The sequence below is a fragment of the Nicotiana tabacum genome, chromosome 12, assembly GCF_000715075.1.
Source record: "Nicotiana tabacum cultivar K326 chromosome 12, ASM71507v2, whole genome shotgun sequence".
In the NCBI taxonomy this organism is placed as follows: Eukaryota; Viridiplantae; Streptophyta; class Magnoliopsida; order Solanales; family Solanaceae; genus Nicotiana; species Nicotiana tabacum.
Genome location: NC_134091.1, coordinates 129,025,425 through 129,045,655, shown reverse-complemented (window position 1 = coordinate 129,045,655; position 20,231 = coordinate 129,025,425). Strand labels below are relative to the sequence as shown.

Here is a 20,231-nt window from a genome sequence, read left to right as displayed (position 1 = left end):
GGGTTTTCACCAGTTGACCTCTCTCTTCTCACCATCGCCTTATAGTGCTCATTGCGAGTTTTCACTAAAAAAGACTCTCTCATTTTAGTTTATTTACTCACCATTTCCTTACGGCGCCTATGAGGGTTTTCACCAATAAGACTCTCTCATTTTGGTTGCACCAGGTCCAAGTGACTCTATCCTCCAATTTTGAACATTCTCGTTGATTGATCGGAAGGACTTGAAAATGATTTGGGTAAAAAGGATTTGGATTGAATTACAACTTTTGAACCTTTAAGGCTAAACTATCGCCGAACCATTGTAACATCTGCCCCAGTTTCATTTTTTTTTTTTTGGAAATGTGGATTTTTATTTTGGTGTGACTGAACCTAGAGAGAGGCTGCCTACGTATCCTTTCGGAATCAAGTCAAACGTAGTTCAAGGTAACATGAACTATTTGTTTTTCTTTTATCTTTTTGTCTGTTTTGTTTTCTTTCTATTTCCTTTTCCTTTTTTATTTTTTTCTTTTTTTTTCTTGTTTTCTTTTTCTTTTCAATAACTCCTTCAGGTTCCAAAGAGGGTAATCAAAGAAAGATAACCGGCTCAAAGGGTTGGCAAAAAAGGTCAATGGTGTTTGGGTAGCGAGAATGAAAACCTTCGTCATCCCAATCAAAGAGCATTAAAGGTGCGTGAAGGGTCAAACATAGTACCTTTTTGACTGCATCAATTTGGAGCCAATTTCCTTTAGCTTCTTCATGATGCGGGAAGATACATCTCAGAACGAGTTGCCCCACTTCAAATTTTCTGGGCCGCACTTTCTTATTGTAGGCACTAGCCATTCTTTGTTGGTACAACTGCCCGTGACAAACTGCGGCCAATCGCTTTTCATCAATTAGTGTCAATTGTTCCAATCGATTCGTGACCCAATTTTTATCCTCAATCTCAGCTTCAACAATGATCCGAAGAGAGGGAATTTCAACTTCTTCTGATTTTATTCGGACTTGGCCTAGGCCTACTGTTCCAATTCTTTGTTTATTTTCTCACAAGCCTTATCTTCAATACATTCTGCTTCTTGATTCATTATTTCGAGGTCTGACAACATTTTAGGATCTAGGCATGAAGTCCGCAAGCATGTCATGTCATTAAAATCTGCATTAACAGTACTGAAAAGAGAATAAGAAAGGTGACAAGATTAAGAAAACAGACATTCAATGAAATATTAATTTCATTTGATTTGATTTTTTTGTTTTTTTTTTAAAAAAAAAATTTAAAGATAGAAGGTTTTACATCACAAAGTAAGACAATAAAAGTAAAACGTCCACATTACACCCTGAAATTATCCGGACGCAGAAAAGATAGCAAGACCGGCTACCGAGACTCCCATCTGACAGAGAACTTTTCAGGTTTGGCGCCCGTTTTTAGGTTTCTCTTCTGTCGCGGAAATGGCTATTGTGGCTTTCAGTGCTGGATCAAATTCCTCATCTTCACAGATCATTCCGACTACTGGCCCATTGGTGTGAGTAGGCAGAGGATTGTTCATCATATTAGGGGCCTTTCATCCCTAAGCACTATTGCCTTGACCTCGATGAGGTCTTCCACTGTTCTCTTAAGAATCCAACAGTCTTATGTATCATATCCCACTGCTCCAGAGTGGTATTCACATCTAGCATTAACCCGGTGCGTCGGTTCGGGGCTACTGGCTGCAGTAGACCTAGCCTGACTAGCTATTTGGAACAAGCTCGAGTATGATTCACCAACAGGGGTGAACTGATTTCTTCTCGGGAGGCTCTCTTTTTTTTTCAATTTTTTTTAATGTTTTTTTTTCATACCTTGATTTCTTTTTTCTTTCTCTTTTTGTTATTTTTCGCTCTTTATTTTTCTTTGTTATTTTTTTTTGTCACTCTTTTCTTTCTTTTTCACTCAATTTATTTCTTCTTTATTTTTCGGTTTATTTTTTCATTCAATTTGTTTATGGCTATGATCGAATCCGATGGGGGATTGCCTACGTATCATGACACTGCATGAATCAGATCATTACGTAGTTCAGGGAGATCGGGAATAGACTGACCCATTATTTTTCTTTTTCTTTTTTATATATAAAGACTTTTAAATATATGTTTTTGAGTTTTTTTTTCTTTTTATGGAATTTTGAATTTTTTTATAAAAAAAAGGAATTCTAAAGAAGGAAGAAAATATTTTGGATTTTGATTTGAAAATTATTTTTGTTCTTTTTTTTTTCGAATGAAAGACTTCGGAAAAGAAGGAAAATATTTTTGGATTTAATTTTTTTTTTTGGATTTTCTAAGGAAAGAATTCTAGAGAGGGAATCAAGGAAAGGGAAACTATTTTTGAATTTTTCTTTTTTTGAAAATTGGGGCCGGAACCGATGAGGTTTGCCTACGTATCTCACATCCGGTGAGAATCAGACTCGCGTAGTTCGGTCGGTTTTGACACAACAGGGAAAACATGATTTTTTTGACTCATTTTGAAATGACTTTTATTTTTCTCTTTTTATTTTCAAAATTTCGGCAGAGTTTCTAGATTTTTCAAATACCGGGATTTTTAAAAACCGAATGAATTTTCTCTCTCCTATTTTCTTCCTTCTGGTTTTCTCTCAATTCTTATTTTTATGTTTTAGAAGCCGGTCAACATGCACAAACCGAATCAAACATAATGTACATGTAGCACATAAGATGCATCAGGATGGTCTTGTAATTATCGGTTACACCGGCCCTAGACGGACCCAACCCCTGTGTTGAGTCCTCAAAGTCAAATGCACGTGATGCAAAAAAATGTTCCTACTAGGGATCCGGCATGAGGCTATGCTATTCTAGGTTTAAAATCCTGGGGGAGTATTTTAGACCTGGCTTACCCAAGCGGACAGCTCGAGCCGAGGTGCGGGCAACGTACCGGGAGCACGAAAGTCTACCCGGCCTAGTTACAGATCCAGCCTCGTTCTATTTGGTATGACCTCTAATAGAAAAGTGGGCCACACACACGTGTGCACCATAAATTCAGAAGACTCAGAAGGGAAGCGTAAGAAGGCAGTTTATATAGTTTAAATAATATCAAAGCGATAAATGAGCGGCAATTAGATCATATTACAAGCTCGAATTACAAGCTCGAATTCTGAACCCTGAACTAGAAGTTCTGGGTTCTTTTCCCCAGCAGAGTCGCCAGAGCTGTCACACCCCCTTTTACCCCACAAAAGATATATGTATAGATTGTTGTGAGTTAAAGAGTTTTTCCAATAAATTTGAGTAGGGATTATTTTATTTACAGAGCCGCTACTTGGAATTGATTTTTTGGGTGTTCCAAGTCACCTTTTATTTGAATCCCTATTCAAAGGAAGATTTGACTCTTTTGTTATTGGTCTGCAAAAACAATGTCTGAGTAAGGAATTCTGTTGACCGGGGAGAAGGTGTAAAGCATTCCCCAAATCCCGTGGTTCCAGCACGGTCGCTTTATTGACCACAACTTGGCTTGAATTAATTTTGGATAAACTGTGATTTATTGGTTTTTATGTTTTATCTATCCGCTTTTAATTATTAAAATATAAAATTATCTTTGAAACGAATCACGTGTGTGAATCCGTTTTGTTTATTATGCCAAAATCTTGTCACGCGTACGTGTACACAATTAATAGAATTTTATTATTAAGACTGTTTTAGCCATAGTTAACACATACTTCAGTTTTATTTTTGGAAATCACAATTATGCCACGCGAACATATACATAATCGCGATAAACTAATTAAAGAAGTGCCTAAAGCACTCTATCAGTGTTCATTATTCTTCCTATATATTTGAGATTATTGTAAGGTCATGAATTATGAAATTACTTGTAGAAGAAGTGTATGATTTTAGATATTTGAATAAATAAACCGTCATATACCAATACCCTACAATCCAACAATTAAAGCCCAAACTTATTAGGGTCCTAATCTTCCCAACTTTAAAGCAAGTTTGAATACCATATTTCCAGAAACATGATTAAGTATATAGCATTTAAGGACTAATTTACATTATTATTTATAAAGTTTAAAGGCAAATAAATAAAATCACATGAAATAAGATTAAAAGAATAGAGGAAAGAATAAACCTTTAACGAAAAACTTCCAATTAAATGAGTTTCCAAGAACAGGTGCAGTAACTCAGACGAACGTCGAACAAGCATAAGCGAAGAAGAACATCAAAGTTAGTGAACGGAGCTCCAACGTAATCCTCGACCTCGACTATTGACTTCACTTTTTGGCGTGTAAAAAGGGATGTTATGAAGTATTTTTGTTGGGTTTTGATTGATGAATAGCTAGATGTTTCGAAAAGAAGAGACGAAGAAAGAATGACACGAGTAAAAATTCTCTTAGCGTAGAAGAAGAAAACAAAATTCTCTCAATTCCCTCCTCTTTTTTTTCTTCTCTTTCTCCCCCCTTTCTCCTCACATTTCTCTTCTATTTAGAGGAAAAAAATTCGAAATATTTTTCAGATTTTTTTTAATTATTATTATTATTATTATTATTATTATTATTATTATTATTATTATTATTATTATTATTATTATTATTATTATTATTATTATTATTATTATTTTTTAATTAAAAAGAATTCCCACTTCCCATTTTTCTTTTTAAAAAAAATAATTTTCCACTTTTCTTTACTTTTATTTTTTAATTTCTCACTTTTTTTACTTTACTTTATTTTATTTTTCACTTATTTTACTTTTCTTTTATTAATTTTCAATTATTTTACTTTTCTTTTTTAAAATTTCCACTTTCTTTTACTTTTTTTAAAATAATTTTCAGCTACCCTTTACTTTTATTTTTTAATTTCATCTTTCTTTTACTTTTTATTTTTTAAAATTTCCACATTCTTTTACTTTTATTTTTTTAATCTTCCACTTTCTTTTACGTTTTTTTAAAAAACAATTTCCACCTACTTTTACTTTTAATTTTTTTATTCCATACTTTTAATTTTCCTATTATTGTATTTCCATCCAAAAATTAAAAAAAATATTTAATGTTTTCGATTTTTTAATTTATTTTATTATAAAATAAAGATAAAAAAATAAAAATAATACTAATAGTAATAATTTGACCTTTTAATTTATTTTTTATTCTTACCCTATATTAAAAAAATATAACAAATCTAAAAATATATATATTAAATTTCTAAAAATATTTACATAGTAGAAGGTGATAAAAATTCAAATATAGTCAAAAATTAGGTGCTCACAAAAGTTGCACAAAAAGAGGTCAAAAATACAAGAAAAGAGCACAAAAGCATCAAGTATTCAAACTGTGCCACATACCAAGTTGTGCAAGGTCTATAGCCAGGTTGACTGTGCTATAGACCAGACTTTGCAAGGTCTATAACCAGGTCGACCGCGCTATAAACTAGGCTTCGCGAGGTCTATAGTTAGGTTAACCGCGCAATAGACCAGGCTTCGCGAGGTTTCGACCGTGCTATAGACCAGGCTTCGCGAGGTTTCGACCGCGCTATAGACCAGGCTTCGCGAGGTCTATAGCATGGTAATTAAAAGTCGCAGATTAAAAGGACCCCAACCCGGATTTGGACTGGGGATTGACATAAATACTCCCCAAACGAGTTATTATAGGGTTGGTCATGATTTTAGAGAAGAAAAAGGTTGCCAAGCACTGTGGAGCAAGAATCAAACGAGTTTTTTCTTCCTTTATCTCTTTACTTTGTAGTTTCATGTCTTTAAATATTATGTTGATTGTTGTTGTATTTATGAGTAGCTAAACTCTCTTATTTAAGGTTTGATGGAACCTATTGGAGGATGATTTTCTACTGCGTTTAATATAGATTTGTCTTTGATTTTTCTCTACTTGTTCAACTATATTTTTATTGTTGTTAATTGAATAGCTCTCAATTAACTCTGCCTATTTAGTATGTATATTGCTCGAGAGAGAGTACACATTTAGGTAGTTGTTGAACAACACTATTCCTAACATAGTTGAGTGATCGATACGGAGGGTTTAAAGGCAGGATTAGAGATAACGAAGTCTTGGTGCAATCGTAGTGAGCGGTAAACTAGTGCCAGCTAGCGTAGTTCGAGAGAATACGTCTAGTAAATTTTGGTAGTTGCTCGAGAGAGAGGTACGACAATCAAAGTACTCACGATTGGTAGAGAATATTTAGGCAAATTTATAGGAAAGGTAGCGGGGAAGATTCCGACAATAGAAAAAATCATAACCTTAGGCTTTTCCAAATCTTGTCTACAATATTTGCCTTGTTAGTTACAAATTACTGCATTTTAAATTACTTTGATCTTAGTTAGTAAGCTCTCAAATTGTTATATAATCTTTCTGAAAATTGATTACTTGAATTCAGGCAAAACTATTAGTTGTAATTGGCACGTTATTTCCTTGTGGGATTCGACTCCGGACTTGTAAATCGGATTATATTTGCAACGACTGCTAGACCTCTTAGGAGGCATAGTTGGGCGTGATCAAGAGGTCATACAGCTGCCATTAGTGTGTAGAATCAGACAATTTGAGATTATTCGACTCCATTTATTCTTTTTTGCTACAAAATTGACACAAAATTAAGATGTGCATTAATAAAAATTAAGGAATTTTTTTTTACCCGTATACATATGCAAATAGCAAAGTGGCGTCCTACTCCTAGAATACAACGAATTACTCAAGAATCTACTCATGTGCACTCAAATTGAAGAGTTTTTGTAAGAATTCAGAATTAAGGACAAACATACTTTTGGAGGAGTGAAATGATAAAGATCCAAAGGATCTAGATTTTTGGTATAGAATTTCAACAAAATTGGTTAGGCATTTATAGAGATTCAATTAATAACTAACATACCCTTTTAGAATGCAGAGCAAGAATATAGTTAACAAAGAGGTATCCAAGTTGCTCTTTTCTTCAGGTCTGGCAGGGGGAGGAGTATACGGACCACTCTATTCGAAGTGTCACAAAATGTTGTTGCACTCCGACAGCAAAGTGAACCACTGGAACTAAAGTCACAATTGCAGGCCTTCGGAGACGATGATCTGTTCGGTCTAAGATCGTCTATCATGTACTTTAATTTTAATGATTTAGTAACACCTTTTAACAAAACATTGACGTATCCTTTAATTAAAGAATGGCTAAGTACCTTTCAATCGAAGGGTATCCGCATGGCGAGCTCGGACGAATTCCGAAGTAGAGACGTCGAGCTTCGAGCTATAAGACCAATCAACGGCAAAACTCAATACCATTATCGAGCCCGTGTCCGAATCGGACTACGGGGTAACGCCGATCGACACAGGCCCCGAATATCGATGCTCCAAGGCAGAATCGAGCTCGAACTAAGACTGGGAATTCGATCTAGCACCAAGCTCGAGTCAGTGCCAAGCTCGCAGACAAGAGCTGTTACAACCGCACCAAGGGAGAGAATCTTGGCGAGAATCAAGGGAGAGACAAACCATCATGGGTTCTCCACTATATGTACTATTTTATGTTGTTATAGATAAAGTAGTGACCCTCTACTATAAAAAGGGAGATAGACTGCAATAGAGAGAGGCCTCCAAGACACATTAAGATTTCATTGTGCTTGTTCTTCTAATATTTTTTAGTTTTCCCGTCTATCATTTCCCATTTCATAGCAACAAATACATGTATTATCATTTTGTATCAAAGAAATTTGCATACCCTTAGAACCATATCTAAATTTAATGTTATCCAATTTTTCGGGTAAACAGTTTGGCGCCCACCGTGGGGCTAAGGGTAACGGTGGTTGTTTGATATAAATCTACAGTACACTCCAGCTTACAACTTCGAATCAGCCATGGCTCTACCTATCGACCTCGAAGCCGGCCTTCAAGATGAAACCAATAACTTGGTGCCCAGGGCCGGAAGGCTACCTGACAATGGCAACGAGGCTCGAATCGAAGAACCCAAAATTCGAGCCGAAGTACCACTGAATATCAATTTGCAAATAGCTCTAGAAGCGAATCAGCGTTCTGAACCGGAGAGAAGCATTCAGGGCGGTGGTCGATCCATAGCCCGAGACACCTACAACACAGGGGAAATCGGGGTCAGCGTGCGTATGATTTTCGAAATGTTACAAGCCCAACAAGTAGCGACAGCTCAATTGCAGAGCCGAACATATATGCAAAGCGGGCCGAACTCCAATCCGCTTCTTCGAGAAGTCACCCCCAGAACGGAACCCACCGTAGTGAAATCAAACGAGCAGGAATCGGGGACCGCTCCTGAAATTGCTAAATTGCTCGAGGAACTCACAAAGCGAGTCGAAGCCAATGACAAAAAAGTGGAAACGTATAACGCTAGGGTCGATCAAATTCTAGGGGCTCCGCCAATGATAAAAGGGCTCGATTCGAAAAAATTCATACAAAAGCCTTTTCCCTCGAGCGCGGCCCCAAAACATTCCGTATGCCCGAAATTCCCAAATATAATGGTACGACTGATCCTAACGAACACGTCACCTCCTACACATGCGCCATCAAAGGCAATGATTTGGAGGATGATGAGATCGAATCTGTGTTGTTGAAAAAGTTCGGAGAGACCCTCGCAAAGGGAGCGATGATCTGGTATCACAACTTACCACCAAATGCCATTGATTCTTTTGCCATATTAGCAGACTCGTTTGTAAAAGCACATGCTGGTGCCATAAAGGTTGCAACAAGGAAATCGGACCTCTTCAAAGTAAAGCAAAGGGGTAACGAGATGCTGAGGGAATTCGTATCCCGATTTCAAATAGAGCGTATGGACTTGCCACCGGTCACAGACAATTGGGCCATACAAGCTTTCACCCAAGGACTGAATGGGCTAAGTTCGACAGCATCACGTCGGCTGAAACAAAATCTGATCGAGTACCGAGCAATAACTTGGGCAGATGTACATAACCGGTACTAATCAAAAATCAGGGTCGAAGATGATCAATTAGGAGCTCCGTATGGGCCCGTACGTCAGAACCACACAACCACTAAAAATCAAAGGGAAACTAATAGAGAACAAAGGTCAAATAGAGATCGATACCAACCGTACGACACAGATCGGATGAACAATGATTCAGCACGTGATACGGTTCGGAACAACCGAAGGATTGATCGGGGGAAAAATTCTCGGGGACTTATGAGCAAGAGCGGCTTTGATAAATATACAGATCCTATAGAAATCCCTCGACTATCGGAGTATAACTTCAACATTGGTACATCCGCCATCGTATCGGCCATCGGACGCATCAAAGACACCAGATGGCGTCGACCCATGCAAACTGATCCTGTCCAAAGGAATCCCAATCAAATGTGCAAATATCATGGCACCCATGGTCACAAAACGGAAGATTGCAGGCAACTAAGAGAGTAAGTGGCCCGCTTATTTAACAAAGGGCACCTTCAGGAATTTCTGAGTGATAAGGCGAAGAACCATTTTAGAGACAAGGAATTTGGCAAGCAAAACGAGCCAGAAGAACCGCAACACGTCATTCACATGATCGTCGGCGGCGTCGATGCCCCCCAGGGACCGATGCTTAAACACACTAAAACGTCGATTGTGAAGCGATCTCGAACTCAAGATTATACACCCACAAGGACTTTATCCTTCAGTGATGAAGATACAGAGGGAATCATCCAATCCCATAACGATGCACTGGTAATATCCGTACTCATGAATAAAACTAAGATTAAGCGTGTGTTAATTGATCCAGGTAGCTCGGCCAATATCATCATATCGAGGGTTGTAGAACAGCTCGGCCTGCAAGATCAGGTCGTACCCGCAACTCTGGTTCTAAACGGATTCAATATGGCATGTGAAACCACTAAAGGCGAGATTACCCTACCGATAAACGTGGTCGGAACCATCCAGCAAACAAAGTTTCACGTGATCGAAGGTGATATGAGATATAACGCCCTCTTCGAAAGGCCGTGGATCCACAGCATGAGTGCCATACCCTCGACCCTACACCAGGTCCTCAAATTCCCAACATCGGGAGGTGTCAAAATAGTGTACGGGGAACAACCGGCCGCAAAGGAAATGTTCTCCGTCGAAGAAGCAAAATCAATATCCTCACCTTCACCAATAAAAGGATCAGGTTCAAAGTAGAGCGCCAAATAGCAATCACAGACATCGGCTTCGACCTGACCAGGTAAGCAGAACGTTGAATAAGACGATGATGATCGATGGATCCCTCGATCCTTCGTAACCCCTGATGATTTCGATGCCACCAAATCAATAATTGAGGAACTGGAGCAAATCGTACTGATCGAACACTGGACCGAACAAAAGGTATACCTCAGAACGGGTTTGAGCCCCAAACTCAGGAAGAAACTCATTCAATTTCTTATCAATAACATCGACTGTTTTGCCTAGTCCCATCTAGATATAACAGGGATCCCGCCGGACATAACGGCGCACCAGTTAAGCTTGAACACTTTGTTCATACCGGTGAAGCAAAAAAGAAGGCCCCAGTCCGAGGAAAAGCACGCATTCATAAAGGACGAGGAGCTACTTATCAACGCCTAGTAAACTAAATGTTCGAAGAACAAATAGGTAAAACGATGGAAGTCTATATTGATGACATGCTAGTTAAGTCCCTGTGCGCAGATGACCATTTGGCCCATTTGCAGGAAACATTCAAGATTCTGAGGAAATTCAACATGAAGCTCAACCCCGAAAAATGTATTTTCGGGGTCGGTTCGGGCAAGTTCCTCGGCTTCATGGTCTCAAATAGGGGAATTGAGATCAACCCCGACAAAATCAAGGCCATCGAAGACATCACCATCGTGGACTGCGTGAAAGTTGTACAAAGATTAACGGGAAGAATTGCAGCCTTTGGCCGGTTCATTTCAAGATCATCGAATCGAAGTCACAAATTTTTTTCCCTACTCAAAAAGAAGAACAACTTCGCCTGGACACCAGAATGCCAACAAGCATTACAGGAATTGAAACGATACCTCTCGAGCCCGCCACTGCTTCATACTCCGAAAGATGACGAGCAACTTTACCTGTACTTGGCGGTATCGGAAGTCGCCGTAAGCAGCGTCCTAGTTCGAGAAGAGCAAGGTACGCAATTTCTCGTTTATTACGTAAGTCGGACCTTAGGAGAATCGGAAACTAGGTATCCGCACTTAGAAAAATTGGCACTTGCCCTGGTAAGCGCACCTAGAAAGTTAAGGCCGTACTTCCAATGTCACCCCATAAGCGTATTAACCACCTGCCCACTCCGAAATATTTTACATAGGCCCGAACTATCAGGCCGATTGGCCAAATGGGACATCAAACTCAGTGGGTACGATATCGAATATCAACCCCGCACGGCCATCAAGTCTCAAATTTTGGCAGACTTCGTGGCCGACTTCACGCCAACCCTCATACCCGAAGTCGAAAGGGAAGTCCTTTTGAAATCAGGTATATCATCCGGAGTATGGCTCCTTTTTACGTACGGTGCTTCGAATATAAAGGGGTCCGGGTTAGGCATAGTTTTGAAACCCCCCACGGGTAATATTATTAGGTAAGCTATTAAAACTATCAGGTTAAAGAACAACGAGGCCGAGTATGAAGCCATGATTGCAGGTCTCGAACTAGCCAGAAACTTAGGAGCAGAAGTCATTGAGGCGCACTGTGACTCTTTGCTGGTGGTGAGTCAAGTAAACAAAACCTTCGAAGTCCGAGAAGGTAGGATGCAAAGGTATCTGGACAAACTGCTTATCACCTTACACCATTTCAAACAATGGACCTTACGGCATGTTCCACGAGAACGGAATAATGAGACCGATGCTCTCGCAAATTTGGGATCGTTGGTCGAGGTAGGTGATTTGAGCTCGGAGACTGTCGTCCAACTTTCAAGATCGGTAATCGAAGATGGGCACGCCGAAATAAATTCTACTATCTTAACCTGGGATTGGAGAAACAAGTATATTGAATACTTAAAAAATGGAAAGCTCCCTTCAGACCCTAAATATTCCAGGGCCCTACGGACTAAAGCTGCTCGATTTACGTTGGCTGCGGATGGAACACTATATCGAAGAACATTCGATGGACCGATGGCGGTATGCGTAGGTCCGGGAGATACCAATTACATCCACTGGGAAGTACACGGGGGCACTTACGGCAATCACTACGGTGCCGACACATTAGTCCGAAAAGCGATCAGAGCGGGGTATTATTGGATCGATATGGGCAAAGATGCGAAAGAATTTATTCGTAAATGTGATAAATGTCAGAGGTTTGCGCTAATGATCCATCAAGCCGGGGAGCAACTTCACTCGGTCCTATCCCCGTGGCCATTCATGAAATGGGGGATGGACATCGTCGGCCCTCTGTCGTCGACCCCAGGTAAAGCCAAATTTATTTTATTTATGACTGACTATTTTTCTAAGTGGGTTGAAGCACAGGCGTTCGAGAAAATAAGAGAGAAAAAAGTCATAGACTTTATTTGGGATCATATCATATGCCGATTCGGGATACCCGCCGAAATAGTATGCGACAATAGGAAGCAATTCGTTGGAAGCAAAATCACAAAATTCCTTGAAAATTACAAAATAAGAAGGATATTATCAACACCATACCACCCCAGTGATAACGGTCAAGCCGAATCAACGAACAAGACTATTCTTCAAAACCTGAAGAAGATATTGAACGACGCGAAGGGAAAATGGAGAGAAATCCTGCCCGAAGTCCTTTGGGCATACCGAACAACGTCAAAATCCAGTACGGGGGCGACCCCATTCTCCTTAGTATATGGTTTCGAAGCATTGATACCAGTCGAAGTCGGTGAACCTAGTCCCAGATTTCAATTCATGACGGAAGAATCAAATAACGAGGCTATAAACACCAGCCTTGAATTATCGGACGAAGGACGAGAAGCTGCCCTCATCTGATTGGCCGCCCAAAAGCAACGAATCAAAAGGTACTATAATCGAAGAACTAAACTCCGCCATTTCAAGCCCGGGGACTTAGTGTTAAGAAAAGTCACCATCAATACTCGGAATCCAAATGAAGAAAAATTAGGACCAAATTGGGAAGGACCATACCAGGTGCTCGAGAACGTTGGAAAAGGATCATACAGGCTCGGCATCATAAACGGCAAACAACTATCAAGCAGTTGGAATGTATCACATCTAAAACGGTACTACTGCTAAGGTACGACCTTTCCATATTCATCTAACTAACCCATGCAGAAGTCCGAACAAGAGCTGAAGAAGATCTTTCGATCAAGAGCACGCGTTGCACTCTTTTTCCCTTAGACCGATTTTCTCCCAAATGGGTTTTTCGGCAAGGTTTTTAATGAGGCAACCATCGATCATGCTGCACTTTCAACAATATCCGAGGCCTCTTCCGACAGACCTCGAATACCGGGGGAGCATCAGGGCCCTCAAATACATCGAGTTCAGATGCAAGAAAGTCATCTCACAACAAGGTTCCAACAGGAAACATTGTAAGAGCCAAATGGTCAAAATGAACCATGCTCATATAGATCGGCCCAAACATAAACACATGTGCAATGACTTGAGATTTATTGTGGAACTAGAATTAAGATTCACTCGACTATTAAGCCTACGGGCTACTATTATTCTGAGCTCGAGCAAAGCACTCACTCTACCATTTAAGCCTACGGGCTAATTAAATTTCGAGTTCGAAACATTCACTCGACTATTAAGCCTACGGGCTACTATTATTCCGAGTTCGCAAAGCACTTACTCAACCATTTAAGCCTACGGGCTACTTAAATTTCGAGTTCGAAATATTTACTCGACTATTAAGCCTACGGGCTACTGTTATTCCGAGTTCGAGCAAAGCACTCACTCTACCATTTAAGCCTACGGGCTACTTAAATTTCGAGTTCGAAATATTCACTCGACTATTAAGCCTACGGGCTACTATTATTCCGAGTTCGAACAGAGCACTCACTCTACAATGCCTATGGGCTACTTACATTTCGAGTTCGAAACATTCACTCAACTATTAAGCCTATTGGCTACTGTTATTCCGAGTTCGAGCAAAGTACTCACTCTACCATTTAAGCCTACGGGCTACTTAAATTTTGAGTTCGAAACATTCACTCAACTATTAAGCCTACGGGCTACTGTTATTCTAAGTTCGAGCAAAGCACTCACTCTACCATTTAAGCCTACGGGCTACTTAAATTTCGAGTTTGAAACATTCACTCAACTATTAAGCCTACAGGCTACTGTTATTCCGAGTTCGAACAGAGCACTCACTCTACAATGCCTACGGGCTACTTACATTTCGAGTTCAAAACATTCACTCGACTATTAAAGCCTACGGGCTACTGATATTCCGAGTTCGAGAAAGCACTCACTCGACCATTAAGCCTACGAGCTACTTACATTCCGAGTTCGAAATAATCACTCAAATATTAAGCCTACGGGCTACCTTTATCTCAAGTTTGAGCAAGCACGCACTCGACCATTACACCTACGGGCTATAATATTTCAAGTTCCAAACATTCACTCGACAGCTAATAAGCTACTTTTTACATCTACGGATTATGTTCCTTCAAAGTTTGAATCATCCACTCAACAAGCAAACCCAGGGGCTACAAATCTGATTGATCAGAGAGACTACAAGGTCAACATTCGATTAAAAGTCTTCACAGAACAAAAACAAGTCGACCTGATTATACATATATATACGAAAATTACCTACGAGATTAATGTAAAAACATGAAGAATTCGAAACTAAGCTTCCTGGTCGAGCTCTTCCCCGTCCTCGGATCCGCTTTCGCTACCATCATCATCATCATCATCATCATCAGAAGCCAAGGCTTCAGCTTCCGCTTCGAGCTGTTTTGCCTTTTTTACCTCTTCGGTAAGGTTGAAACCTCGAGCGTGTATCTCCTCGAGGGTCTCCCTCCAAGACCTACACTTAGCAAGTTCTGCAACCCAATGAGCTCGAGTATCAGCGACCTTCACCGCTGCCCGGGCCTCCATGTGAGCAGCCTCAGCATCAGCCCGATATACAGCAATGGACTTATCTGCCAAGACTTTCGACGACTCAACCTCCACCTTAGCCTCAGCAAGTCGTGTTTCAAGCTCCTCAATCTTCTTAGCTTGAACCGACCCCTTTTGCTTGACACTTCGAAGTTGAATGTCGGCCGATAATAATTTTGTTAAGATGGTCTCTTTTTCCGCTGCCAGGCGGTCAAGGGTCTCCTTCCACCGATTGCATTCAGCTCGGATTTGATCGACTTCTTCTCGAAGTAACCCGATCTTTTCGATCTTTTGCTGTAACTGAGACAACGAAAGGTTAACTTCCACGGTTGTGTCAGACCCATACTTTAACAGAACGAGGCTCACCTGCTTATCGAGCTCGACCCCTTCTTCACGGAACTTAGCCAAATCCACTTGGAGGTCCTTTATAGCCTCATCCTTTTGGCTGCAAAGAAGCCGTAAGGCATCTCTCTCACCTGAGAACTTCCGGAGCTCGGCCTCACACTGGCTAAGATCGACTCGAAACCTACTAATGGCCTGCACAGTAAGAAACACGAGTCAAGTATGGAAAATAACAAATAAACGAAGTATGGAAGAATCATTACCCGAGTAATGAAACGCTGAGCCTCATCTAATAAAAGAGAAGTATCACCGACATAGGAACCATCGTCGACTCCAGTAAAACAATCCCTGAAAGGATCCCCTGCACCAGAGCCTGCGCCGATATCGGGAGTCTTCAATTCTCGAGCTTCCTTCAGCGCCTCCTCAGAAAAAGATGGAAGAGAAGGCGAATCACCCATTGTCATAGCCCCGAGCAAATTGCTCGGAGTACTCCGGTCGAGATTCTGGTCTTCGGAAACAACCCCAACAGGCACAACCGCCATCAGCTCGGGAGCTCCGGCAACCTCGATGGCCTCCGTAGACCGGACTACCAAAGCCGAGGAGCTATTTTCTTCTTCTTCTTCTCTCAGTCGTTGGACCGAGTCAATCGAAAGGGCAATTGTTTTTCTCTTCACCCTGCGAGTTTTGGGCTTGTGGTCCTCTGACCGAGAGGAAGCTTTTCGCTTCTTATCTTCCCCCTGTTTAGGGACCAGGGACTTGTTTCCTTCTTTGCCGCTCGAAGGCCTCAAAGCGGCATCCCTGGTTACGCCTGCACAAGAGGAAATCGGTAACGAATAGAACGCAAAGAATACTTCGAAGGAAACAAGAAGCAAACCTCACCATGGTTCTTGGCCTCCCATTTGCCTTTTGCCAAATCATGCCAAGCGCGCTCGGCGTAAGAGGAGGTCGAGGCCAACTTCCGAACCCAGTCCTCGAGGTCGGGCACCGCTTGTGGCATCCAAGGGGCAGCTGAACATCAGGGAAGGACATCAGAAAAAATCGGAAAAGCACCTGAAAAGTGAACAAAAATCACTTACGGTCAAAATTCCATTCTTCAGGGAAAGACATCTTCTCCTACGGAATGAGATCACGGGTCCTCACTCGGATATAATGACCCATCCAACCTCGATCCTTGTCTTCATCGATGCTCGACATCAATGCCTTCGATGCCCGACGATGAAGTCTGATTAGCCCTCGAAATATCTGAGGCCGATACAGTCGTATGAGGTGGTTCAGAGAAAAATCCAACCCCCCGGCTTTGATAGAGAAGAAGCGCAATAAGATCACTATACGCCATAAAGAGGGATGGATTTGGCCAAGGGTGACTTGATACCTTTTGCAGAAATCAATAATCACCGGGTCGACAGGTCCTAGTATGAAGGGATAAGTGTAAACACTTAAAAACCCCTTCATGTAAGTGGTAACATACTCATCGGAAGACGGAATTTGCAACACGACCTCGGAACCCCAGTTGTAGTCTTTTCGGACGGCCTCGAGGTCATCCTCCGTTATAGAGCATGTATACATCGATACGTATTCGCATCGACCCGGAACGGAGGAAGGGTTCTCCACCTTAAAATCAGTTTTCAAAATGCACGGGCCAAGAACATAGTCATGAACTGACGGCTCCGCCGGCGCCTTATCATCAGACGGCCATGGGGAAGAGGCTTTTTCCTTCTGAGATACGGTTTTGGAAGTTTTCGCCATTGATATGAAAGGAAAGAGTGCAAAGGAAGAAATAGACAACACCAAAATTCTAGTATGGACGGCCCCGTAACAGCGAAGTAGAGAGGATAAATAGGAAAGTTTGGAAGAAGAGAAGGCGCAAAAATGGTAAAAGTTGTGTGGAAAGACTATTTATAGACTAAGGCCTGACGGTTCGGTATCAGCGGTGGCCGACCACCATCTGACACACATTAAATACCTCGGTAAAACCGAGCTGATGGGACAGCTATCACATACGTCGAGATCGGGTTCGATAGAAACGTCGGCATAAATTTGATCGAGCCGTAGGGAAATCATATCGTTCCTCGCCACATCCTTTCTGAGAAATGAGGGGACTATCTGTGTACGGTCAAAACCGATTCTCAGTCATAAAGACCGGTCGAGATAATAACATTTCAATCGAAGGTATCCGCATGGCGAGTTCGGACGAATTCCGAAGTAGAGACGTCGAGTTTCGAGCTATAAGACCAATCAATGGCAAAACTCGATATCATTATCGAGCCCGTGTCCGAATCGGACTACGGGGTAACGCCGATCAACACAGGCCCCGAATATCGATGCTCCAAGGCAGAATCGAGCTCGAACTAAGACTGGAGATTCGATCTAGCACCAAGCTCGAGTCAGTGCCAAGCTCGCAGATAAGAGCCGTTACAACCGCACCAAGAGAGAAAATCTTGGCGAGAATCAAGGGAGAGACAAACCATTATGGGTTCTCCACTATATGTACTATTTTATGTTGTTATAGATAAAGTAGTGACCCTCTACTATAAAAAGGGAGATAGACTGCAATAGAGAGAGGCCTCCAAGACACATTAAGATTTCATTGTGCTTGTTCTTCTAATATTTTTTAGTCTCCCGTCTATCATTTCCCATTTCATAGCAAAAAACACATGTATTATCATTTTGTATCAAAGAAATTTGCATACCCTTAGAACCATATCTAAATTTAACGTTATCCGATTTTTCGGGTAAACGATATATAGTATAAAAAATTCTACAAAATATAACATAATAACAATTAAAGAATATCCAACTCCATTTATTCTTTTTGGCTACCAAATTGACACCAAAATTAAGATGTGCATTAATAAAAATTACAGGAAAAATTCTGGATATTACTCCATCTGCTATACTCGTTGAGGATGATTCTGTTACCTTTTAACTTTCCTCATCGAGTCATTTCCAAATTATTCTCACAAAACCAAAATAAAAAAGTAAGAAACAAAATTACAAAACATAGGTTAAAAAAATTCATCTAATTTGACGTAGAACTCACAACAATCTCTGGGAAATCTACACGACTGCTCCTGAATGATAATCGGACGCATAAAATAACTATTTAACATATACGCCATAGCGATTAATACAAGAACGTCCCTATTCAGTAATTGCAGGTTGACCTTGACCTTGTCTTGCTTTAAGAACAAGCTCTTCAGTAGTTGTCCCAATAATCTCATTAGCCCTTTTAAGGCCAATACAAAAATACCTTCCAATTTCATCCTTTGAAACAATTCCTAATTTCTCTAGCTTCTGAACTGCATCATCTACATCAAAATTACAGCTTATTCCAAATCTTTCTTTAATTAATTCCTCACATCTTTGATCAAGATCCAATAATGTAGCTTTCCCTTGTTCCATTAATATAAAATACGAAATAATTACTTCTTTAACTTCTTGTTGTATGACGTCATCACACAAATGCAAAAGTGTACCACGTCCACTGTCTAATTGTTTATCATACATTGATTGTGTGATCAAATTCTGATACTGAGCCATATTCTGTTGAAAAGTGAAGTAAATTTTCGCGCAATAGCCAATTATTGTGGATAAAATTGCAAAAAGAACCCATAAATCAGCTTCTGGCATGTCAAGAGAGGTCACAACTGCAAAAAGACCAACAATTGCAGATGCAATAAATTGAACCCAATCCATTGGTGTTAAACTTGGATTCTTTTTCTCAGGTAAAACAATTTCTAAATCAGCCATTGGAATATTTTTCAAATGCTTCACATAAATTCCTCTATCGGGTTTTTCTTCGTCTTCACTAGCTCGTCTGTACACCACAATTATCCTTTCAAACGTTGGTTCTTGAATTGTAATTTTTCCCAATACATTAGGGACAGTAAGTTCCATATTCTGGATTCGAATTCGTTCAACGTAAAAATCTTGTTCTTCTTCAGAAGGGATTCTTTTTTTCAGAGGCTTCTTTTTCTTATTAATTTTTCTTCGAAAATACTTATCACCACCTGTTTTTTTCAATAGCCATTTCCACGTACGCGTAATTATCATGTCAATTTTTTCCATAATAAACCAATCTGTCGTCCTATCAATTCCAATGCCACGACGAAAAATGACATATTTATCAGCAAACTCAGGGAGTTTTTCATCGCGATGATGATTAGCAAAATACTTAGACAATAACTTACTATCAAGCTTAGATTCATCAACCGTTATTGGTAGATTTAACAAATATTGCCCTGAATTCGCAATTTCTAGCTCTTCATCTGTGGCGATTTTGAAGTTGCTCTTGTCCATAATTTGGAATAAATATCTCAAGAAATTTTGTTCAAGTACGTCGATATCCTCATCTGATAATTTTTGTTGCTCGAGATTTTGAGCACCGTGGACAGGATCAAATAACGCGTATAATTGCATTAAATCTTCGAATTGTATAAGGTACCACGCGCGAATTGTGTACTCAACTCTTTTGCACAGCTTGAGAAATTCATCGCGATCTGAATCATGTTCAATTAAATTGGCTAATGTCATAATTATCCTGGATTTAAGAACTGGAATAACAGATTCTCGTTCTAATCGAATCACTTCCTTCTTCTTCTCTTTTTTCTTGGTAGTGTCCATTGTTTTATTCGAAGCTCAGAGTCAAAAGTGAAAAGGTTTCGTGTTTTTTTAAAAAGTGAAATTTCGAAAGGCAGAAATAAGGATAATTGACGAGGCAGAATGTTACATTTCCTTACTTATAAAGCTACAAAGGAAAGTGATATTACACTCAATTGTTAAGGAGAAAAAGAAGGTAACAGTTTGCATAATTTAAGAATTAATGAATGGATGAAAGGTACTAAGTAACTGCTAATTATACTGTTTCTCTTAACTGTTGGCCTAATTGCCATTGATTTGCCATTGGGAATATGGTTTTTAAGGTATTTTTGACGTGTGTTTTTATTCTACATATTTGACTTATTAAACTCGCAGAAAGTTT

At 40.0% G+C, this 20,231-nt stretch overlaps 1 protein-coding gene across 1 annotated transcript; it reads right to left on the bottom strand.

Moving 5' to 3' along the window:
- Positions 1-18,074: 18,074 nt before the first annotated feature.
- LOC107776897 (uncharacterized) lies at positions 18,075-19,973 on the bottom strand. Its single transcript, XM_016596848.1, has one exon. It carries the CDS (start codon positions 19,871-19,873, stop codon positions 18,392-18,394), a length of 1,482 nt encoding a protein of 493 aa, XP_016452334.1. The 5' UTR covers positions 19,874-19,973; the 3' UTR covers positions 18,075-18,391.
- Between the last annotated feature and the right edge of the window lie 258 nt (positions 19,974-20,231).